The following is a 25,001-nucleotide window of genomic DNA, read 5'->3' on the forward strand; positions in this document are numbered from 1 at the left end:
TAAACGCAAACGTGACAATCATGATGACACAAATCTGGGTTAGTTTGTGTCTGATTCCTTCCTGGATTATTAGTTTGTTGATTAGTGGAAATTGAACAACTCTTGTGTTAGTCAGTGTGTGTGTGTAGTAGTAGTCGTGAGTTAGCTAATGATGACAATCTTATAGTTAAAAGAGGTGCCATGGAGTCAAAAGACAAAGAATAGAAACTGAAAACAAAACAAGGCAGGTAGTACTGTGGTGGCAGCAGGTGACACACAAGGAGAGAATGAAACAAGGCTCTCTGTCGTCATTAACGGGGGTTACCTTCAACATGATCTCAAATGTAAACATACTAGTGAAGACATAATCTGCATAGCCTAGGACCTGGAAGGCAACCAGACGTTGGGAGTGTTACTGTGGGGGCAGTTAGATGACAGCACAGAGAGGCGGACACAGGCCATTTACCTTCAACAGGATCTCAACAGTAAAGATAGCCGTGAAAGCATAGTCAAAGTAACCAAGTATCTGCAAAAAGCAACGTACATGTTTAACAACGATTATACAGGTTATGCAGCATGTATATTCATCAAAGACATTAGAACAACTAGTTAGAGTGGGATAATCCACGTGTGCAGGAAAGGACTTAATATGCATAAACAGAACATCAACAGTATTCATATAAATGTATCAAATCCATGTACAGTAGAATACAATATATTTTATAATACACTATCTATTCATCATATAGTTTCATTGAGTGCACCTGCATGATGTCATTATCCCACTACCACAATGACATCATCTTTAAATTCCCGCAGCTTGAGGTTAAGTTAGTATGATGAGTTGAAATAAGGAAACTCAAGTCAATGAACCTGCTGCCTCAGAGCATCATGGGAAAAAGTTCAGGAAAAAGTTATCTTTACCATAGTACTCTGTTAGTGTACATCAATCGCAACAAACTAAATCACTAAATCAAGGTAAATAATTAACCAATAATTAACCTTACAGAATCTGTCTTTACTGTACATACTATGTACTACTATGAAGCCTATCTGTTGAAAATCAATTGCTGTATATGGTGTGTTCCTCTAACCTAGACAGAAGGTTCCTGTACTTACGATGTTGCGAGCAGAGAAGTTGCGTATGGGGTCCTCTGCAGCGAGGGAGACAGAGCTGAGCATGATGAAGACCAGGATGAGGTTGGTGAAGATGTGGTGATTGATGAGTTTATGACATCCCACCCGGATCCTGAGAACAACAGACAATAGACACAGCTCTGAGAACAGGCTCAAGAACAGCCACTTGTTGTGTGTGTGTGTGTGTGTGTGTGTGTGTGTGTGTGTGTGTGTGTGTGTGTGTGTGTGTGTGTGTGTGTGTGTGTGTGTGTGTGTGACCTACGGGTTGGTCTTGCTGAAGATGAAGAAGGCGCTGCCATCAGGGATGGGGGTGATCTGTGTGTGTGTGTGTGTGTGTGTGTGTGTGTGTGTGTGTGACCTACGGGTTGGTCTTGCTGAAGATGAAGAAGGCGCTGCCATCAGGGATGGGGGTGATCTGTGTGTGTGTGTGTGTGTGTGTGTGTGTGTGTGTGTGTGTGTGTGTGTGTGTGTGTGTGTGTGTGTGTGTGTGTGTGTGTGTGTGTGTGTGTGTGTGTGTGTGACCTACGGGTTGGTCTTGCTGAAGATGAAGAAGGCGCTGCCATCAGGGATGGGGGTGATCTGTGTGTCTGTGTGTGTGTGTGTGTGGTGTGTGTCTGTGTGTGTGTGTGTGTGGTGTGTGTGTGTGTGTGTGTGTCCTACGGGTTGGTCTTGCTGAAGATGAAGAAGGCGCTGCCATCAGGGATGGGGGTGATCTGTGTGTGTGTGTGTGTGTGTGTGTGGTGTGTGTGTGTGTGTGTGTGTGTGTGTGACCTACGGGTTGGTCTTGCTGAAGATGAAGAAGGCGCTGCCATCAGGGATGGGGGTGATCTTCTCCTTCTTCACCAGTTCAGAGATGGGGGGGCGTGGCCCTGCTGGAACCTCCGGCTCCTCCTCCTCCTCTGCTGCACATACAGGCACACACACACAGTGAGAGACGGATCACACACACACACACACACACACACACACACACACACACACACACACACACACACACACACACACACACACACACACACACACACACACACACACACACACACAGGCCTGTTCTCTCCATGTACCTGCAGCATTCTCCTCTTCTTCCTCCACTGGCACCTGTATCCAAAGAAGCAAATGTGATTAAGAGTTCGAATTGTGTAATAATAAGTGTCATAATTTCGTTTTTAAAGTATATTTTAAACTATTTTATAGTATCACATATTATGTATGTTTCACATGTATACAATGCGGCTGAATACACCTGAACCACAATATGTCTGGGATGGAGTTTTACCAAGTCTTCCTTTCTCTCTTCCTTTTTGTCTCGTGGAGCGTTGAGAGACTCTGCGTCTCCCAGGTTGTCCACAGCGATAGCCAAGAAGACATTCAGCAGGATGTCTGAGCAAAGTGTTCAGTCAAGGACAAAAGGAAGACACTGATACAGAACATTCAGAATAGGAACAGAGAGAAAAGCATACAATGCTTGTGTCGAAGTCAGAAATGTTCAATGCTGGATGGGAGGAAACGGCCAAGGATAAGCTGGTTATTGTGTTAATACAAACCTCCCAGCCTTGGAGTGTCTGGATCAGAGGAAGCTGTTGGGCATGTTGTATATGTTTGATACCATCCCATTCATACCATTCCAGCCATTACAATCAGCTCCTATATCTCCTCCCACCAGCCTCCTCTAGAACCTTGGTAAGCGCAGCTTGTGATCTGGGCGGTTGATAGGATGAGTGGGGTAAAGAAAAGATACAGTTTCCGCAGATGAAGAGGATGATGAAGTAGAAGGAGACAATCATCCCTGATGAGGAAGGGCCACCGTACGCCATGATGCCATCATACATCACAGCGTTCCAGTCTTCACCTGTCAGGATCTGGTCACAACACACCCAAATACACTCAATCATATTGGATGCTACACACAGAGGTCCTATAATTCATATGTTATTTTATGGATACACATAGAGCATACGCTGGTAGTACAACATAACATACTGTACTTTACAGTATGTAAATACTGTAGACCATGGGACATTTTACTCTAGTTATGTAACACACAACAGCAGAAACAGAGGACTTGTCTGAGGCATAAACAAACACAATCCGACCTATTGTGGAAAAATGCATTTAAAATATAGGGAGCATGACTTCATTCACCGCCAGCGGCGATCAGTGTTTACCCATCTGTATTTTACCACTACATCCCTGGGCTAGCCCCTATGTCATCCCCAGGAGGCTCTCCTTATATACAACATTCACTAACTACCGGTAGCTCATGAGGTTCTAGATATAAGTGTGTGTGTGTGTGTGTGTGTGTGTGTGTGTGTGTGTGTGTGTGTGTGTGTGTGTGTGTGTGTGTGTGTGTGTGTGTGTGTGTGTGTGTGTGAGAGAGACAGAGACAGAGAGAGAGAGAGAGAGAGAGACGGAGAGAGAGAGAGAGAGAGAGAGAGAGAGAGAGAGAGAGAGAGAGAGAGAGAGAACCCACACACTGTACTGTTCACCCACCTGAAACACAGTGAGCAGTGCCTGGGGGAAGTTATCGAAGGTGCTCCTCTTGGTCTGTGTCTCGTCAAAGTTGAACTTGCCTCCGAACACCTGCATGCCCAGCAGGGAGAAGATGATGATGAAGAGGAAGAGCAGGAGCAGCAGAGAGGCGATGGACTTCATGGAGTTGAGCAGCGATGCCACCAAGTTACTGAGAGACTGCCAGTGACTGGAGAACAGAGAGAGATGGTAAGGCCAAATCACACACACACTCTCATGCATACAGTATGCATGGACACAGACATATGCACACACACACACACCACACACACACACACACACACACACACACACACACACACACACACACACACACACACACACACACACACACACACACACACACACACACACACACACACACACACACACACACACACACACAGAGAACAGTGTCTAGGGGCGACTTCACCCTACTCCACATGGCAGTGGTCTCACCGTGTGACCTTGAAGATCCTGAGAAGGCGGACACAGCGGAACACGGAGATGCCCAGAGGAGACATGATGGCCAGCTCCACCAGGATGGTCTCGGTGATGCCTCCACACACTACAAAGCAGTCAAAACGGTTGAACAGGGACACGAAGTAGGCCTGCAGGCCCAGACTGTACATCTTGGTCATCATCTCACACGTAAAACATCCCAGCAGAACCTTGTTTGCCACGTCTGGAATCACAAAGGACAGAGGGTGGTGTCAGTCAATATAACACAATAACACAGTATAAACTAGAAAGGTCATTTTCCATGAAGATAAATTGTGAATTGCTTCAGCTGGCAAAAAATATTTTTATTGTATTCAAAGAAATGTTGAAGTTTAAATTGCTAGTGTTGAATAATTAAGGCTAATGTTTTAGTAGAAGTAGTGGCTGCAGTAGTGGTGGACCTATTGACTGTAGTAGCAGTAGTAGTAGCAGTAGCAGTAATAGTATACTATTATTTTTATTATTATTATTATTAGTAGTAGTAGTAGTAGTGGTAGTAGCAGCAGTAATAGTAGTACAATTATTATTATTATTAGTTGTAGTAGTAGTAGTAGTAGCAGTAATAGTAGTACTATTATTACTATTATTATTATTATTATTAGTAGTAGTAGTAGTACTTGTAGTAATAATAATCAAATCAAATCAAATTGCATTAGTCACATGCGCCGAATACAGGTGTGGACCTTACAGTGAAATGCTTACTTATGAGCCCCATACCATCAATGCATTTAAAAAAAATTAAAAAATATGAATAAGAATAACAAATAAAAGTAACAAGTAATTAAAGAGCAGCAGTAAAATAGCAATTGTGAGACTATATACAGGGGTGTACAGGTACAGAGTCAATGTGCGGTGGCACCGTTAGTCAAGGTAATTGAGGTAATATGTACATGTAGGTAGAGTTATTAAAGTGACTACACATAAATGATAACAACAGAGAGGAGCAGCGGTGTAGGGGGGGTGCAAATAGTCTGGGTAGCCATTTGATTAGATGTTCAGGAGTCTTATGGCTTGGGATTAGAAGCTGTTTAGAAGCCTCTTGGACCTAGACTTGGCACTCCGGTACCGCTTGACTAGGGTGGCTGGAGTCTTTGACAATTTTTAGGGCCTTCCTCTGACACCGCCTGGTATAGAGGTCCTGGATGGCAGGAAGCTTGGCCCCAGTGAGGTATTGTGCCGTACGCACTACCCTCTGTAGTGCCTTGCAGTCAGAGGCCGAAAAGTTGCCATACCAGGCAGTGATGCAACCAGTCAGGATGCTCTCGATGGTGCAGCTGTAGAACCTTTTGAGGATTTGAGGACCCATGCAAATTCTTTTCAGTCTCCTGAGGGGGAATAGGTTTTGTCGTGCCCTCTTCAGGACAGTCTTGGTGTGCTTGGACCATGTTAGTTTGTTGGTGATGTGGACACCAAGGAACTTGAATCTCTCAACCTGCTCCACTACAGCCCTGTCGATGAGAATGGGGGCGTGCTCGGTCCTCGGTCCTCCTGTAGTCCACAATCATCTCCTTTGTCTTGATCACGTTTAGGGAGAGGTTGTTGTCCTGGCACCACACGGCCAGGTCTCTGACCTCCAGGTCGGCCAGGTCTCTGACCTCCTCCCTATAGCCTGTCTCGTCGTTGTCGGTGATCAGGCCTACCACTGTTGTATCATCGGCAAACTTAATGATGGTGTTGTGCCTGGCCGTGCAGTCATGATTGAACAGGGAGTACAGGGTGGGACTGAGCACACACCCCTGAGGGGCCCATGTGTTGAGGATCAGTGTGGCGGATGTGTTGTTACCTACCCTTACCACCTGGGGGCGGCCCGTCAGGAAGTCCAGGATCCAGTTGCAGAGGGAAGTGTTAAGTCCCAGGGTCCTTAGCTTAGTGATGAGCTTTGAGGGCACTACGGTGTTGAACGCTGAACTGTAGTCAATGAATAGCATTCTCATGTAGGTGTTCCTTTTGTCCAGGTGGGAAAGGGCAGTGTGGAGTGCAATAGAGATTGCATCATATGTGGATCTGTTGGGGCGGTATGCAAATTGGAATGGGTCTAGATTTTCTGGGATAATGGTGTTGATGTGAGCCATGACCAGCCTTTCAAAGCACTTCATGGCTACAGATGTGAGGGCTACGGGTCGGTAGTCATTTAGGCAGGTTACCTTAGTGGTCTTGGGCACAGGGACTATGGTGGTCTGCTTAAAACATGTTGGTATTACAAACTCGGACAGGGAGAGGTTGAAAATGTCAGTGTAGACACGTGCCAGTTGGTCAGCGCATGCTCGGAGTACACGTCCTTGTAATCCGTCTGGCCCTGCGGCCTTGTGAATGTTGACCTTTTTAAAGGTCTTACTCACATCGGCTGCGGAGAGCGTGATCACACAGTCGTCCGGAACAGCTGGTGCTCTCATGCATGTTTCAGTGTTATTTGCCTCAAACCGAGGATAGAAGTAGTTTAGCTTGTCTGGTAGGGTCGTGTCACTGGGCAGCTCTCGGCTGTGCTTCCCTTTGTAGTCTGTAATGGTTTGCAAGCCCTGCCACAGCCGATGAGCGTCAGAGCCGGTGTCGTACTATTCGATCTTAGTCCTGTATCGATGCTTTGCCTGTTTGATGGTTTGTCGGACGGCATTGCGGGATTTCTTATAAACTTCCAGGTTAGAGTCCCGCTCTAGCCTTTAGCTCAGTGCAGATGTTGCCTGTAATCCATGGCTTCTGGTTGGGGTATGTACATACGGTCACTGAAGCCAATGACTGATCTGGTGTACTCCTCAATGCCATCGGAGGAATCCCGGAACATATTCCAGTCTGTGCTAGCAAAACGATCCTGTAGCTTAGCATCTGCTTCATCTCACCACTTTTTTATTGATCGAGTCACTGGTGCTTCCTGCTTTAATTTTTGCTTATAAGCAGGAAACAGGAGGATAGAATTATGGTCAGATTTGCCAAATGTAGGGCGAGGGAGAGCTTTGTATGTGTCTCTGTGTGTGGAGTAAAGGTGGTCAATATTTTTTCCCCCTCTGGTTGCACATTTAACATGCTGATAGAAATTTGGTAAGACCGATTTAAGTTTCCCTGCATTAAAGTCCCCGGTCACTACGAGCCCCACCTCTGGGTAAGCGTTTTCCTGTTTGCTTATGGTGGAATGTAGCTCATTGAGTGCGGTCTTATTGCCAGCCTCAGTCTGTGGTGGTCTGTAGACAGCTACGAAAAATACAGGTGAAAACTCTCTATGTAGATAGTGTGGTTTACAGTTTATCATGAGATACTCTACCTCAGGCGAGCAAAACCTCGAGACTTCCTTAGATATCGTGCACCAGCTATTATTTACAAAAATACATAGTCCACCGCCCCTTGTCTTACCAGACGCCGCTCTTTAATCCTGCCGATACAGCATGTAATTAGCCAACTGTATGTTGATAATGTCGTTGTTCAGCCACGACTCCGTGAAGTAGTAGTAATATTATTATTATTATTATTAGTAGTAGTAGTAGTAGTAGCAGCAATAGTAGTAGTGAGTGTGGTAGCAGAAGTAGTATTTGTAGTAGTAGTAGTGAGTGTGGTAGTAGTAGGCCATATAGTAGTGGTAGATTATTACATAGAGTAGTACTGTGAAGCAAGGCACACTAACTATAAGTCAGAAGCAAGTGGAATTTCTACTGGTTGTCATTCTTAGAATGTGCTTCCCCAGTGATATAATTAGAAATGTAAGAATGCTCCATTATATGGCAGTTAATTCAACAGTGGGAAGTTAGCTCGATGAAAGTAGTTGATGCGGTTTCTATAACAGTTGTATTGTTTGATTGGTAGAAGATATTTCTGTTCTTATTTCAAATTTGAATAGCAGATAACCACAACAAGATGTCATACACAGTACGTTTTTATGTAAGTTGTTTGGAAAGTGGCCTACATTTTTTGATGAGGTTACTAAAACTGCTGTATCGTTTGACAGGTAGAATATATTTCTGTTCTGATTTAACATTTTAATAGCAGAGAAGTAGACTGATTTCATACCTTTTCCAACAGTTGGGAAAGTGGTAAAAATAGCTGATTTGTGTCAAAAGTCACATTGTTTACTAATTGTCTAATTCTTAGAATGTGCTCCCCAAGTTCTATAATTAAGCAATAAGGCCTGACGAGGTGTGATATATTGGCCAGTATACCACGCCTAAGGGCTGTTCTTACACACAATGCAAAGTGGAGTGCCTGGATACAGCCCTTAGCAGTGGCATATTGGCCATATACGACAAACCCCAGAGTTGTCTTATTGCTATTTTAAACCAGTTACCAACATGAATATAACAGTAAACAAGTAGTTTTGCATCATACTCGTGATATATTGTCTGATATACACATAGCCAATCAGCATCCAGGACCCAAACTACCTGGTTTATAATTAGACATTTCTGAAAGTTTCATGGCAGATTATTCAACAGTGGGAAGTTAGCTTAATGAAAGTAGTTGATGCGGTTACTAAAACAGATGTAACTCTTGATTTGTAGAAGTTTTTCTGATCTGATTTCAGATTTGAACAAAAGAGAATGAGAACAAGAATTCATATGCTCTTTTTTGTCTAAGATGTTGGGAAGGTGGTTCGAAATTGTAAAAGTTGAGAGAAAAAATTATTGACTTGGTTACTAAAACAGCTGAATAGTTTTTTTTTCAGGTGATTACTGATCAATTAATTTAAACATTTATTATTAGTAGGTTTTGTTACTTTATTTTATATCTGTATTATTGTCTATCACTTGTTTTCTTTGGTGCAAATAAATAAAACAAAAACTAAATTGGTAGAAGATATTTCAGTTCTGATTTCAGATTTGAACAGCAGAGAAATAGACTAAAGCCTGATTCAGATACAACAGACAACATGGTTTTACTCAGTTTTATAACATTTGCTTTGAACACTCTATTTTTAGAACGTCTCATGTCGGCTGCTTGATTTTCCCAAATTGAACATGTCAAATCTTAGCTAAAGACTTGCGACAAGACGGATCCATTTAGCCAATCAGAGAACAGTGCGCTGACATTTTGTCTGTGTTTAGACAAGCAGCTAGCAAGCCAAGCAGACAGCTAGCTAGCTCTTTTGCTGCAGTAATAGTTAGCTTGCTGATATTTCTCTGTCAAGTCACAAAGTGTGCCATGTAGCTCAGTTGGTAGAGCATGGTGTTTGCAACGCCAGGGTTGTGGGTTCGATTCCCATGGGGGGCCAGCACAGAAAAAAACAAATGTATGAAATGTATGCATTCACTACTGTAAGTTGCTCTGGATAAGAGTGTCTGCTAAATGTGTAAAATGTGGTGCATGTATTTAATGATATGTGTGTGCTACAACAAGTGCCAACTTTGTTTCAAAGCTTCACCACATCATTGTAAAAATAGTCACATTATAGTGGAATCGTTCTCAACCATGCATCTCATCTTTTCGATCTGAATGCCACGTCTTTAGTCAGCTGTCCTACAACAGACAATTCTAAAACTAGCTAATTTTGTCTTGTCTCATCTCTCCTTATGTCGGCTGTTGTATCTGAACTGGGCTTAAGATTTCATACGCTCAACGTTTTTGTCTAAGTTGTTGGGAAAGTGGTCAAAGTAGCTGATTTGTGTCAAAAGTCACATTGTTTACATTAAAGTGGATTAGGATTTTTTGGATTACAAAAAGGTTAATAGTTTAAAAGGTATAAACGGTATCAAAACTATTCCACACCAGTCAGCATGTTTTAAAGTTTGAATGGTGTTTCTAGCTTAAACAGTGTAAAAGGAGTAGTGGTCCAAATAATAACTTTAATGAAATGTCAGAAATAAGTACAAGATTTAAAGTGTGACTGCTGAAGCAAGTCACATTAAAAATAATATTGATACCATAGTTAGGGCCAGGAGTTTTTCCTTAGCACCTGACCTGACTTGGAAGTATTTCTGGTTGAGTCTCTTTTCACAGCTGCCATGGAGCACCACGAGTCTCGCAAATGAGACTAATCTGGGCCTTAGTTATAGAGTATAAATACTGTATGGGCCTGAAGTTTTGCTGGTCAGGTCACGTGGTCAGGAAAAACTCCTGGCCCTATGGCACATGATCTAATACAATGGTAGCCAGTATGTGGTGTAGTAGACCCACTCCCTGTACTGGAGCCAGTCAGGCTGATTGTAGTGTACTAACCCTGTACTGGAGTGAGCCAGTCAGGCTGATTGTAGTGTACTAACCCTGTACTGGAGTGAGCCAGTCAGGCTGATTGTAGTGTACTAACCCTGTACTGGAGTGAGCCAGTCAGGCTGATTGTAGTGTACTAACCCTGTACTGGAGTGAGCCAGTCAGGCTGATTGTAGTGTACTAACCCTGTACTGGAGTGAGCCAGTCAGGCTGATTGTAAGTTCTAACCCTGTACTGGAGTGAGCCAGTCAGGCTGATTATAGTGTTATAACCCTGTACTGGAGTGAGCCAGTCAGGCTGATTGTAGTGTACTAACCCTGTACTGGAGTGAGCCAGTCAGGCTGATTGTAGTGTACTAACCCTGTACTGGAGTGAGCCAGTCAGGCTGATTGTAGTGTACTAACCCTGTACTGGAGTGAGCCAGTCAGGCTGATTGTAAGTTCTAACCCTGTACTGGAGTGAGCCAGTCAGGCTGATTATAGTGTTCTAACCCTGTACTGGAGTGAGCCAGTCAGGCTGATTGTAGTGTACTAACCCTGTACTGGAGTGAGCCAGTCAGGCTGATTGTAGTGTTCTAACCCTGTACTGGAGTGAGCCAGTCAGGCTGATTGTAGTGTACTAACCCTGTACTGGAGTGAGCCAGTCAGGCTGATTGTAGTGTTCTAACCCTGTACTGGAGTGAGCCAGTCAGGCTGATTGTAGTGTTCTAACCCTGTACTGGAGTGAGCCAGTCAGGCTGATTGTAGTGTTCTAACCCTGTACTGGAGTGAGCCAGTCAGGCTGATTGTAGTGTACTAACCCTGTACTGGAGTGAGCCAGTCAGGCTGATTATTGTGTACTAACCCTGTACTGGAGTGAGCCAGTCAGGCTGATTGTAGTGTTCTAACCCTGTACTGGAGTGACCCAGTCAGGCTGATTATAGTGTTCTAACCCTGTACTGGAGTGAGCCAGTCAGGCTGATTGTAGTGTTTTAACCCTGTACTGGAGTGAGCCAGTCAGGCTGATTATAGTGTTCTAACCCTGTACTGGAGTGAGCCAGTCAGGCTGATTATAGTGTACTAACCCTGTACTTGAGTGAGCCAGTCAGGCTGCATGTAGTGCTCTGAGGAGATGGTGAGTGTGTTGAGAAACACCAGGATGATCACCAGCCAATAGAAAGGCACCGATTTAACTGCCAACCGGCACTTCCTGCGGCAGAACCTGTTCCAGCGACGCCAGCGCCGACTGTGAGACAGGAAGTAAAAAGGAGACCAGTGGGGGGGGGGGGGGGGAAATCAATGGTTAGAGGGGGGTTAGGAGGTATATAAAGAGGGGGTGTAGGCAGGCACTGCGTTCAAAGAATATTAGAAGAAAACTTGGGAAAGAGAAGTCAATGAACTTTGAAAGAACTTTGGGAGAGGGAGAGAGCAGCATAGCATGCAGCATAAATCACAAAGTATAAAAACACTGTATAAGGCTCCAGCACCTCCAGTTCCTCCCGATGCCCCAGATTATATGCTGACATGTTTAAAGGGGAGTTGGAGTTGATTTATTACCTGCAGACTCATTAAAGCTGACTCCAGAGAACAGAACAGCACATACAGTAGAGAAACCTAAAGCAAGCATTTATCTACAGAAATAACAGACGTCACTACTTCATGCAGAAAAATAAAACTTTTACTGTACAGACTGCTGCTGCATGCGTCGAGCAAGGACACATGCGAGATAAGGTGATTTCACTAACCTGAACTTAGACTTTGAAATTTTTTGACTGGAAAAATCAAAACGTTTATAATCAAATTTAATAAATCAGTATAGCTTGCTGACTGCAGGATATTAATAAATGTTGTACAAAGCCACATATCCTACGTGCGATAGGAGTGGTCAATCAAACAAATGTATTTATTAAAGCTTGTTTTACATCAGCAGTTGTACAGACAGGATAGATAGAGGATAGATAAAGATAGATAAAGATAGATAAAGACAGATAGAGGATAGATAAAGATAGATAAAGATAGATAGAGGATAGATAAAGATAGATAAAGATAGATAGAGGATAGATAAAGATAGATAGAGGATAGATAAAGATAGATAAAGATAGATAAAGATAGATAGAGGATAGATAAAGATAGATAAAGATAGATAGAGGATAGATAAAGATAGATAAAGCTGGATAGAGGATAGATAAAGATAGATAAAGATAGATAAAGATATATAAAGATAGATAGAGGATAGATAAAGATAGATAAAGATAGATAGAGGATAGATAAAGATAGATAGATAAAGATAGATAGAGGATAGATAAAGGATAGATAAAGATAGATACAGATAGATAGAGGATAGATAAAGATAGATAAAGATAGATAGAGGATAGATAAAGATAGATAGAGGATAGATAAAGGATAGATAAAGATAGATACAGATAGATAGAGGATAGATAAAGATAGATAAAGATAGATAGAGGATAGATAAAGATAGATAAAGATAGATAGAGGATAGATAAAGATAGATAAAGATAGATAAAGATAGATAGATAAAGATAGATAGAGGATAGATAAAGGATAGATAAAGATAGATACAGATAGATAGAGGATAGATAAAGATAGATAAAGATAGATAGAGGATAGATAAAGATAGATAGAGGATAGATAAAGGATAGATAAAGATAGATACAGATAGATAGAGGATAGATAAAGATAGATAAAGATAGATAGAGGATAGATAAAGATAGATAAAGATAGATAGAGGATAGATAAAGATAGATAGAGGATAGATAAAGATAGATAAAGATAGATAGAGGATAGATAAAGATAGATAAAGATAGATAGAGGATAGATAAAGATAAATAGAGGATAGATAAAGATAAATTGAGGATAGATAAAGATAGATTGAGGATAGATAAATATAAATAGAGGATAGATAAAGATAGATAAAGATAGATAGAGGATAGATAAAGATAAATAGAGGATAGATAAAGATAAATAGAGGATAGATAAAGATAGATAGAGGATAGATAAAGATAAATAGAGGATAGATAAAGATAGATAGAGGATAGATAAAGATAAATAGAGGATAGATAAAGATAGATAAAGCACACAATAGTTCACTCAGGTGACAGAGGTTGTGTTTCTGTAAAGAATGTGGTAGTTTCTATGATATCGCAGGTTGTGTTCTATGGTACGGAACAGCAGATGTGGTTCTAGTCTGGGGGAGTTCTCACCAAAAAGGTCCACAGCACGGTGTCTTCACCTCATCCTCGGCCACGTTCTCTGTGTTCACCGACTCCGTCTCACTGGCTGGCATACTCGCTGCAGTGGCAAACAGAGTACTCATCATACACACACACAGAACCCCATGTACAACACACCGTACATGTCACACACACACACACCTCAAACGTACAGTACACATTCAGACCCACGGTACCACAGCTGAGTCAAGCACATCCCAGAGAAAATAAACCTCATTCATCAAAGAAAGAAAGAACGGTCAGCATCACTGCAGGAATTTCTAAGAAATCCCTTTTCTCAACAACAACAAAAAACACAACACAAATTCCGTTCCAAAGGACGATACCTCCCAAAACCAAATCCATGTCCAACAGAATAGACAGCAGAAAGTCTGTAAAGTGGGCAGATAGAAAAACAAGAAAGAAAGAAACAACTATAGGGTTTGTGTTTATTTTATATCCCCTGGAAAGTATGACAATGTGATAGGATATCTCTTCATCATAAAAGCTACTGGCTTCTAGTACCTTATTAACTTACTATGAATGAATAAACTAACTGCCATCATAAGCGTTACAAGTATGGTCATTGTAATCATCACTATGACTTAACATAATGAGTTAGAGATGTGGGGACAGAGTGGAGTTAGAGGATGGACAGCTGCTATATCTGAGGGCTCTCTGATGCAGTGGAGGAGTACAGGATGAAGAAAGAGGATGCTCCTTTAAACAACCATATTAGACAAAAAAAAGAAAGTATTACTTTAAATATTAGACTCAAAACACTACATACTAAAATATTAGACTTAAAACACTAGATACAGTGTCTTTCAGTATTGACTTTTTCCACATTTTGTTATGTTACAGCCTTATTCTAAAATTGATTAAATTGTTTTTTTTCTCCTCCTCATCAATCTACACATAATACCCCATAATAACAAACCAAAAACAGTTTTTTTGATTTTTGCTCATTTATTTAAAAAAAACAAGTATTCAGACCCTTGACTCAGTACTTTGTTGAAGCACCTATGGCAGCGATTACAGCATCAAGTATTTGTGGGTATGACGCTACGAGCTTGGCACACCTGTATTTGCGGAGTTTCTTCCATTCTTCTCTGCAGATCCTCTCATGGTTTCTCAGGTTGGATGGGGAGCGTTGCTGCACAGCTATTTTCAGGTCTCTCCTGAGTTGTTAGATCGGGTTAAAGTCTGGGCTCTGGCTGGGCCACTCAAGGATATTCAGAGACTTGTCCCGAAGCCACTCCTACGTTGTCTTGGCTGTGTGCTTAGGGTCTTTGTCATGTTGGATGGTGAACCTTCGCCCCCAGTCTGAGGACCTGAGCGCTTTGGAGCAGGTTTTCATCAAGGATCTCTCTGTACTTTGCTCTGTTCATCTTTGCCTCGATCCTGACAAGTCTCCCAGTCCCTGTCACTGAAAAACATCGCCACTCCAAGTGGGCTGTCATGTGCCTTTTACTGAGGGGTGGCTTCCGTCTGGTCACTCTACCATAAAGGCCTGATTGGTGGAGTGCTGCAGAGATGGTTGTCCTTCTGGAAGGTTCTCCCATCTCCCTAGAAGAGAGTGACCATCAGGTTCTTGGTCACCTCCCTGACCAAGGCCCTTCTCCCCTGATTGCTCAGTTTGGCCGGGCAGTCAGCAACCTTTCGGTTACTGGCCCCTTTCGGTTACTGGCCCCTTTCAGTTACTGGCCTCTGGTTTTTGCTCTGACATGCACTGTCAACTATGGGAACTTATATAGACATATCTGTACCTGTACAATCAGTTGAATTTACCACAGGTGGACTCCAATCAAGTTGTAGAAACATCTCGAGGATGATCAATGGAAACAGGATGCACTTGAGCTCAATTTCGAGTCTCATAAAGGGTCTGAATACTTATGTATATAAGGTATTTCTGTTTTTATTTTTAATACATACATTTTCAAAAACCTGTTTTTGCTTTATCATTATGGGGTATTGTGTGTAGATTTCTGAAGAATTTTCTTTATTTAATCCATTTTAGAATAAGGCTGTAACGTAACAAAATGTGGAAAAAGTCAAGCAGTCTGAATACTTTCCGAAGGCACTGTACTACTCTAAAATACTAGACTCTTAAAATATTCTCTAAATACTTTGGGAGAAATTCTGTAATATGAGAAGACTGCTGCTAAGACTGTGTGAAAAGAAACACAGCTACAACTTTTATGTGAGACCGCAGCCTGTTTGTGCGAGGTTATGAGGTTTGTGTGAAAACGGCGTTCTCTTTGACTCTTGAGTCCTCCGACATCTCTCTCTCTCTTTCTCAATACTGCTGACTGCTGGATGTAGTGATCTTGGTTTAGCCCCGTTTTCCTATTCCCACTGAGCCCCTAGCCTAGCTGATTTAACCAGGCTGCGCATGGAGAGAGACAGAGAGGGAGTTGAGTGCCTGGTATCAACCAGAGCAGTATGTATCCCTATTATGCTGCCTGGTGCTCCTCATGTGACTCCACTCACAGGGGATGAGAGAGTCTGGGCTCATTGAGTCAGAAACACCAGGAGACGGCCTGCAGGGAGAGGCTTTATCAAACACAGAAAGAACACAAAAGGAAAAGCAAGACCGAAAAGATAGTGATGCTCAAACAGAATGGTCAATCACAATAGCAAAGCACAAGCAGGGTGATTAGGCTGCACACATTAGGCTGCAGACATTATGCTGCAGACATTAGGCTGCAGACATTAGGCTGCAGACATTAGGCTGCAGACATTATGCTGCAGACATTATGCTGCAGACATTAGGCTGCAGACATTAGGCTGCAGACATTAGGCTGCAGACATTAGGCTGCAGACATTAGGCTGCCGACATTAGGCTGCAGACATTAGGCTGCAGACATTAGGCTGCAGACATTATGCTGCAGACATTAGGCTGCAGACATTAGGCTGCAGACATTAGGCTGCAGACATTACGCTGCAGACATTAGGCTGCCGACATTAGGCTGCCGACATTAGGCTGGAGACATTATGCTGCAGACATTAGGCTGCAGACATTAGGCTGCAGACATTAGGCTGCAGACATTATGCTGCCGACATTAGGCTGCAGACATTAGGCTGCAGACACACAGAGGTGTACACACAGGCACACCCAAACAAACAAATACATACACAAACACACAAGCTCACGCAAGCACGCGCAATCACCCACCCACACACAAGCTTTCTCACGCACACACGCACACGCAGACTTTTTCAATGTGGAAGGGAGAACCAGGGGATTTACCATGAGTGTCGGAGGACTGGCTGAACCACCCAAACCTGCTTCCTTTCTTCTTCTCTGTGAGGTCAGCCAGAGTCACCCCTTCATGTTTAATGCATGCAAGCCCATGCATTCAGACAGCAGACGGCACAGCAGAGAAACATGGGGAGGAGAATGGGCCTCTATCAAGATAGGTTAGAGCAGCACAGTAACAATGCACCCACAACAACAACAACAACAACAACAACAACAACAACAACAACAATAATAGTAGGGTCGTTCCACAAATCCGATGCCTTTCGAGACGTGTAACTTGGTCAAAAAAACGTTTGATTTCACCTACTTTTAACATACTGCCATAAAGAGCACATGTGCAACTTCATAAAAACACATCTCAATGAGATAGTAAGTGGCTATTAAGGGCCAAATAAAGTAACAGGTTTAAATCTGTTCAGCCATAACTCCCGTTGTACTCCCGTTGTTACCGGGGGAATGGAAGCTTGTTGTGTGCAACTGGGAGGGTCAATAGAATGCAAGAAAATACATTGTTAAAACATTTCTAGCCTGTCTATGGGTGACTAGCGTTGACTTTTTATGTTCGACCTGCTTATTTTTACACCACAAAACACCAGAAAATTGCCAAAAAGAGCAGAACCAGCTCACTTGCTTTTCCGTATGATTTGACTATTAATGTTCAATGAATTTAGGATTTTACTTTTCTTTTTTTTTACTAATAGTTTCACCCTATTAAAAACGAGATTTCAGTTCACGTAACAGGGTTGACCTTAAAATGAGGGACAGACGTAAATTAAACACAAATTACATGACATAAATAATAATCTTCAGAAATGACATTGTCAAAGCAACAAAATAACAAGAGCTTTACATTGATGGTGTAACTTTTGGGATTAAGTGGGTTAAAATCTTTCTAGAAGTGGCACAGGGTTGATTGAGGAACATGTCAAAACGCTGAATTTTACAAGCATTTAGCAAGCCTTTATTCAAATAAAAAATATGCTTTATTAAATTCTCAATGTGGTCTATATTAAAGGGCACTTCATTTATTATAACAGGTTTTTAAAATTCAATATTTGTGCACAATTTCTACTTAAAGGCACTCTTTTCGTGGAACGACCCAGTACAGCTGGCAACAGCGACACTGACTGACAACACCAGCACCACTGACACCAGTAGCATGGACTGTAGTAGACACTGAAGAGGAGCAGAAGAGGAAGATGGACAACTGTTAGTCACATGACAGGAAGCTAGCACCTGCAGGCCCGAAGGGGAGGGGGGGTCATACAGAACAGTACAGTACAGTAGCTCTAGAGTCTATACCTACATGCTGCAATGCAAATTAATAGCATTCACATGCACACTGAGTGTACAAAACATTAAGAACACCTTCCTAAAAGCGTTCCACAGGGATGCTGGTCCATGTTGACTCCAATGCTTCCCACAGTTGTGTCAAGTTCGTTGGATGTCCTTTAGGTGGTGGACTATTCTTGATACACACACAAACTGTTGAGCATGAAAAACCCAGCAGCATTGCAGCTCTTGACACAAACCGGTGCGCCTGGCACCTACTACCATACCCCGTTCAAAGGCACTTAAATCTTTTGTCTTGCCCATTCACCCTCTAAATGGCACACATACACAATCCATGTCCCAAGGCTTAAAAATCCTTCTTTAACCTGTCTCCTCCCCTTCATCTACACTGATTGAAGTAGATTTAACAAGTGACATCAATAAGGGTTTCATAGCTTTGACCTGGATTTCACCTGGAATTATAATTTTTTTATTATACCTTTTAGTTTGCAAAAAAGGCATTTCAAGTTACTTGTGCATGTGACATTAAAACTTGAAACTTTACTCACCTGGTCAGTGAATTTCATGGAAAGAGCAGGTGTTCTTAATGTTTTGTACACTCAGTGTATATGTTACTATACAGTCTCTCATGTCATGCCCAGGTACGGTGATAGACACAGAAAAGCCAGGGTGATACATTTCACAAGTTGCCATCGCCGAGGGATCCATGTTATTATAACCCCTGACCTTTAACCCCAACCTTCAGCCTAATGCCAAGCATTCTGAGCACTAGAAAGATCTCTTCTGAGACCCCTACATACTGAAGATGCTACTCCTACCATACATATCTCCTATCATGTTACTATCCAGTTACTATTTATGTTAACTGTGTGTAAATGGAGGCAGTGGTGATAATCCTGTGGTAATCCTTTACTTGCTTTAGTATAATATACTTGACTATACTTTACTATATTTTACTATATTTTACTATACTTTACTATACTTTACTATAATTTAATATACATTACCTTACTTGGTTTGAAGGTTCAATTACTAAATCCCCATCCCTCCAGGATTTCACAGGGATATTTTTGTGATATTTGCTGGTAAAATAATAGATTTTGCTGCAGCCATTCTGACATTTTGTATGGGAAAATGTAATGATTTTGTCCAATTTGTCACGAAAATGCAATGACGAGGCAAAAACTTTGTTGACGAATGGTTTGATTGAACCATATTCTGCGGTAAATGTGTGGTGATTGGTTGAACTTGCTAGCCCTCTTTTTGTTCTGCGGTGATGGGTCAGTTATATGTGATAATATTGCGATGATTTTACTGTTTTATGCGGCAATACTGCAGTGATTGGTCAAATTTGCAAGCCCTCCCATAATATGCAGGGAATTGTTGATTCTCCAAAAACAATTGTGATAACAGCATAGCAGAATCCTGGAGGGACTGAAATCCAGTTATTGACAATAGAACAATACATGTCTAAGTAAAACAGTATATTTGGAAGCATGGCAGAGATGCTTGACTAAATCTACATACTTGGTGAACAGGAGAGGGACTGGGACCGTACTGAAACTCTGGAGTTTGGAGAGAATACAGGAGAGATGTGGCTTTAAAGGAAATCAGTGAAAGAGGTTGTGATTCTAATCTAGAGCTCAGTACTTTCTAGGGGAAGGAGACTGGAGACTGAGAAATAGTGAGTGGTGTAGTGCTGCTCTCTGGTTCATAGGAAGGGATGGTGAAGAGAAATATACAGTACTAAAGCTGTATGGAGGGGCAGTAACAGTATCTGGTTGACAGGTAGGGAGGGTACAGTACTACAGCTGTATGGAGGGGCAGTAACAGTATCTGGTTGACAGGTAGGGAGGGTACAGTACTACAGCTGTATGGAGGGACAGTAACAGTATCTGGTTGACAGGTAGGGAGGGTACAGTACTACAGCTGTATGGAGGGGCAGTAACAGTATCTGGTTGACAGGTAGGGAGGGTACAGTACTACAGCTGTATGGAGGGGCAGTAACAGTATCTGGTTGACAGGTAGGGAGGGTACAGTACTACAGCTGTATGGAGGGACAGTAACAGTATCTGGTTGACAGGTAGGGAGGGTACAGTACTACAGCTGTATGGAGGGGCAGTAACAGTATCTGGTTGACAGGTAGGGAGGGTACAGTACTACAGCTGTATGGAGGGGCAGTAACAGTATCTGGTTGACAGGTAGGGAGGGTACAGTACTACAGCTGTATGGAGGGGCAGTAACAGTATCTGGTTGACAGGTAGGGAGGGTACAGTACTACAGCTGTATGGAGGGGCAGTAACAGTATCTGGTTGACAGGTAGGGAGGGTACAGTACTACAGCTGTATGGAGGGGCAGTAACAGTATCTGGTTGACAGGTAGGGAGGGTACAGTACTACAGCTGTATGGAGGGACAGTAACAGTATCTGGTTGACAGGTAGGGAGGGTACAGTACTACAGCTGTATGGAGGGGCAGTAACAGTATCTGGTTGACAGGTAGGGAGGGTACAGTACTACAGCTGTATGGAGGGGCAGTAACAGTATCTGGTTGACAGGTATGGAGGGTACAGTACTACAGCTGTATGGAGGGACAGTAACAGTTTGCTGTTCTGTTTTGCATCATGTGCTGCTTATATAAAGAGGATTTGGATTACAGTCTTTCTTCTGCTCAAGTAATATGATTTATCCCTTTTTTCCCTTCTCAGACTAACTCAACTGGAGCTCCACGAACATGACTATGGTGTGAACTGAGGAAGGCTGTATAGTGCACCTCACAAACATGACATAGATACTCTTTAGAGTCATAACAATAGTTGACAACAATATTGGAAACATTGCTGATTACAAGATAGAGTGGTTAATATAGTTGTACATGTAGGAGTGTGTGTGTGTGTGTGTGTGTGTGTGTGTGTCTAGACAGAGAGAGTGAGAGAGTGTAATCACCTGACTCACAGCGCAGCCGTGACACAGATTATGTGTGTAATCTGTTTTTTTTAAAACAACCTTGATCTTTTGGCTTCATCTCCCTACACTGACCTACATTACAGGGGACTTTGGCTCACCAAATCTAGATTATCTGCTTAGCCATGTGTGTGTGCTGTGTGTAGTACTTTAGTGTGTGTGTGTGTGTGTGTGTGTGTGTGTGTGTGTGTGTGTGTGTGTGTGTGTGTGTGTGTGTGTGTGTGTGTGTGTGTGTGTGTGTGTGTGTGTGTGTGTGCAGTATTTTAGTGTGTATGTGGATTTAACACAGTAACCCTGAACACAGAATTCTAGAATGTGGCCAATGAGAGCTGCGAGACTGCAAAAGAGCAGGTCACACTGGAAACCTTCAGTAACTGTATTTCCCTAAACAACATGCCACCCATACTGTAGTTTCTCTCAGTCTTTCTGTTGTGCACAGGTACACTCACTGGCTGCTCTTGCGCTATGTGTGTGTTTTAGGATAGTGTGCATGTTTTGGGGTAGTGTGTGTTTTAGGATAGTGTGCATGTTTTGGGGTAGTGTGTGTTTTAGGATAGTGTGTATGTTTTAGGATAGTGTGTGTTTTAGGATAGTGTGTATGTTTTGGAGTAGTATGTGTTTTGGGGTAGTGTGTGTTTTGGGGTAGTGTGTATGTTTTGCAGTAGTGTGCGTTTTGGGGTGGTGTGTGTTTTAGGATAGTGTGTATGTTTTGCAGTAGTGTGTGTTTTGGGGTAGTGTGTGTTTTGGGGTAGTGTGTATGTTTTGGGGTAGTGTGTATGTTTTGGGGTAGTGTGTATGTTTTGGGGTAGTGTGTATGTTTTGGGGTAGTGTGTGTTTTGGGGTAGTGTGTGTGTTTTGGGGTAGTGTGTATATTTTGGGGTAGTGTGTATGTTTTGGGGTAGTGTGTATGTTTTGGGGTAGTGTGTGTTTTGGAGTAGTGTGTGTGTTTTGGGGTAGTGTGTATGTTTTGGGGTAGTGTGTATACTTTGGGGTAGTGTGTATGTTTTGGGGTAGTGTGTGTGTTTTGGGGTAGTGTGTATGTTTTGGGGTAGTGTGTGTTTTGGGGTAGTGTGTGTGTTTTGGGGTAGTGTGTATACTTTGGGGTAGTGTGTATGTTTTGGGGTAGTGTGTGTGTTTTGGGGTAGTGTGTGTGTTTTGGGGTAGTGTGTATGTTTTGGAGTAGTGTGTGTTTTGGGGTAGTGTGTATGTTTTGGGGTAGTGTGTGTGTTTTGGGGTAGTGTGTATGTTTTGGAGTAGTATGTGTTTTGGAGTAGTGTGTGTTTTGGGGTAGTGTATATATTTTGGGGTAGTGTGTATTTTGGGGTAGTGTGTATACTTTGGGGTAGTGTGTGTGTTTTGGAGTAGTGTGTGTTTTGGGGTAGTGTGTGTGTTTTGGGGTAGTGTGTGTGTTTTGGGGTAGTGTGTGTTTTGGGGTAGTGTGTGTGTTTTGGGGTAGTGTGTGTGTTTTGGGGTAGTGTGTGTGTTTTGGAGTAGTATGTGTTTTGGGGTAGTGTGTGTGTTTTGGGGTAGTGTGTGTGTTTTGGGGTAGTGTGTATATTTTGGGGTAGTGTGTGTTTTGGGGTAGTGTGTGTGTTTTGGAGTAGTATGTGTTTTGGAGTAGTATGTGTTTTGGAGTAGTGTGTGTTTTGGGGTAGTGTGTATGTTTTGGGGTAGTGTGTGTGTTTTGGAGTAGTGTGTGTTTTGGGGTAGTGTGTGTGTTTTGGAGTAGTATGTGTTTTGGAGTAGTATGTGTTTTGGAGTAGTGTGTGTTTTGGGGTAGTGTGTATGTTTTGGGGTTGTGTGTGTGTTTTGGGGTAGTGTGTGTGTTTTGGGGTAGTGTGTGTTTTGGGGTAGTGTGTATATTTTGGGGTAGTGTGTGTGTTTTGGGGTAGTGTGTGTTTTGGGGTAGTGTGTGTGTTTTGGAGTAGTATGTGTTTTGGAGTAGTATGTGTTTTGGAGTAGTGTGTGTTTTGGGGTAGTGTGTGTGTTTTGGGGTAGTGTGTATGTTTTGGAGTAGTATGTGTTTTGGAGTAGTGTGTGTTTTGGGGTAGTGTGTGTGTTTTGGGGTAGTGTGTATATTTTGGGGTAGTGTGTGTGTTTTGGGGTAGTGTGTATATTTTGGGGTAGTGTGTATGTTTTGGAGTAGTGTGTGTTTTGGGGTAGTGTGTATGTTTTGGAGTAGTGTGTGTTTTGGGGTGGTGTGTATGTTTTGAGGTAGTGTGTATGTTTTGGAGTAGTGTGTGTTTTGGGGTGGTGTGTGATTTAGGGTGGTGTGTAGTGTGCAGTTTGTGTGTGCACATGTTTGTGTGTGTGTGTGTGTGTTTTAGGGTAGTATGTGTGTGTATGTTGAAGGTTGCTTACGGTTGCGTTTGCCCTCCTCGTTGCCCTCCTCGTCCTCGTTGTCAGGGTCGATGTCCTCGGCCTGAGTGATCCAGTCCAGGTAGCCCTTCAGGTCCTCCTCTAGCTGCTGCTTCTCTCTCAGCTTCTGGAAGTCTCCTCTGGCCTTGGCTTTCTCTCTCTCCTTGGAGAACTCTCTGTGGGCACAGACACACACAGAAGCAAGCATACACATGCAACCACACACACGCACGCATGCAGGCAGGCACGCAGAATGCACCCACGTTAGTGAATGCATACACAACATACAAACACACAAATGCGCCACACGCAAAATCACACACAAAACACATGCTCAGACTCAGTAACGCCTCACCACACAATTTGTATACAAAATGTAATACAGTTCATACTGAATGGGCAATGAGTGCTCAATCCAACTGTGTCCTTCAGACAGTCAACATGATGACAATATGATACCAATGCATGGCTGTGTATCCAGTTCCTAACAGTATAACACATCAATACACTGGAGAACTGCTCCTTCTATTATATCACTGTCGCAAATGGCACCCTATTCCCTATATAGTGCACTACTTTTGACCTCTGATTGCCTGTGTAGTCTTCCTAACCCTAGCCTAGCCACTGGATGGGGACGGACACCTTTCAATAACAACAGAACATCAATATGATGCAGAGATAGAGCAATGGGGAGAGTGGTTACTGGCATGTACTCAGAATGGTATACTATTTTCACACAGGAATCAGAAACACACACAAAACCACATGCAAGCTGATGACCACTGGCCAATATTGTGGGTGGAATAGCTTCAGGGAAACGTTCAGTCATTCAAATGAGCGGTTAACACAGTGATGCCATCACTTTGGAATTAAACACGCATCAAACAACTGTGGTTGTCAAAATGTTCCCAGAGGATTGTGTTCACAAAGGCCTACTAAATACACTACAATAGAACATCTCAATGATATTCCTAGAACATTTTGGAAACCAAAAGGTGTACGCTGGAGTGCCTATAATATGCTATGAATGTGAAAATATAACATGTAGACATATTTTAAATGAATATGTCAATTTGTAAAAACAAACCTTCCATTAGCGGTTTTGTTTTGCCCAGTGGGTCTTGTTGCTACGTAAATTGCTACTTGAATAATCAGTCCCACTCATAGCATATTACAGTGTGATATATTAATTACTATAATTATCTCCAATTACTGAATGTCAAACTTAACTGGAACCGTAATATAATTTTCTCTTAAATGACCTTCCTCGAATACATCTGAAGAAAAAATAAAAAATCAGAGAGAGAGAAGGGTCATAACCTAGTGAGAAGAACCTTCAGGGAACATTAGAAGAACCTTCAGGGAACATTGCCAACCGCCAACAGACCCCTCTAAGAAAGAACACATCCTCAGAGTGCTGCTGGCCATAGAGTAGTGTAGGGGTCTCTAGCTCTGTTCATGGAGAGCTACCCGCCTGCAGGTTTTCACTCCAACCCAGTTGTAACTGACCTGGTTCAGCTTATCAACCAGCTTATCATTAGAATCAGGTGTGCTAGATTAGAGCTTGAGTGAAAACCTACAGGACGGTAGCGCTCCAGGAACAGGGCTGGAGAGCCCTGGTGTAGTGAGTATTATAAACCGGGTATTTTGGCTCGTAGATGCTGA

The 25,001-nt window shown here is 42.5% G+C and overlaps 1 protein-coding gene across 1 annotated transcript in view; it reads right to left on the bottom strand.

Annotated features, from left to right (window-relative positions):
* The window catches only part of LOC106583449 (voltage-dependent L-type calcium channel subunit alpha-1D), a 145,725-nt gene that overhangs the window by 50,027 nt on the left and 70,697 nt on the right, over window positions 1-25,001 (bottom strand). The window contains exons 9-20 of the mRNA XM_014167635.3: window positions 23,340-23,512; window positions 13,451-13,538; window positions 11,975-12,001; window positions 11,315-11,475; window positions 4,084-4,309; window positions 3,607-3,814; window positions 2,855-2,975; window positions 2,393-2,496; window positions 2,181-2,214; window positions 1,892-2,018; window positions 1,099-1,228; window positions 305-364 (exon numbers count right to left, since the gene is read on the bottom strand). Of these exons, the coding sequence (XP_014023110.2) occupies window positions 305-364; window positions 1,099-1,228; window positions 1,892-2,018; window positions 2,181-2,214; window positions 2,393-2,496; window positions 2,855-2,975; window positions 3,607-3,814; window positions 4,084-4,309; window positions 11,315-11,475; window positions 11,975-12,001; window positions 13,451-13,538; window positions 23,340-23,512 (1,459 nt within the window). The remainder of the gene's footprint in view (window positions 1-304; window positions 365-1,098; window positions 1,229-1,891; window positions 2,019-2,180; window positions 2,215-2,392; window positions 2,497-2,854; window positions 2,976-3,606; window positions 3,815-4,083; window positions 4,310-11,314; window positions 11,476-11,974; window positions 12,002-13,450; window positions 13,539-23,339; window positions 23,513-25,001) is intronic.

Source organism: Salmo salar, chromosome 22 (genome assembly GCF_965601325.2).
Source record: "Salmo salar chromosome 22, fSalSal1, whole genome shotgun sequence".
Taxonomy (NCBI): domain Eukaryota; kingdom Metazoa; phylum Chordata; class Actinopteri; order Salmoniformes; family Salmonidae; genus Salmo; species Salmo salar.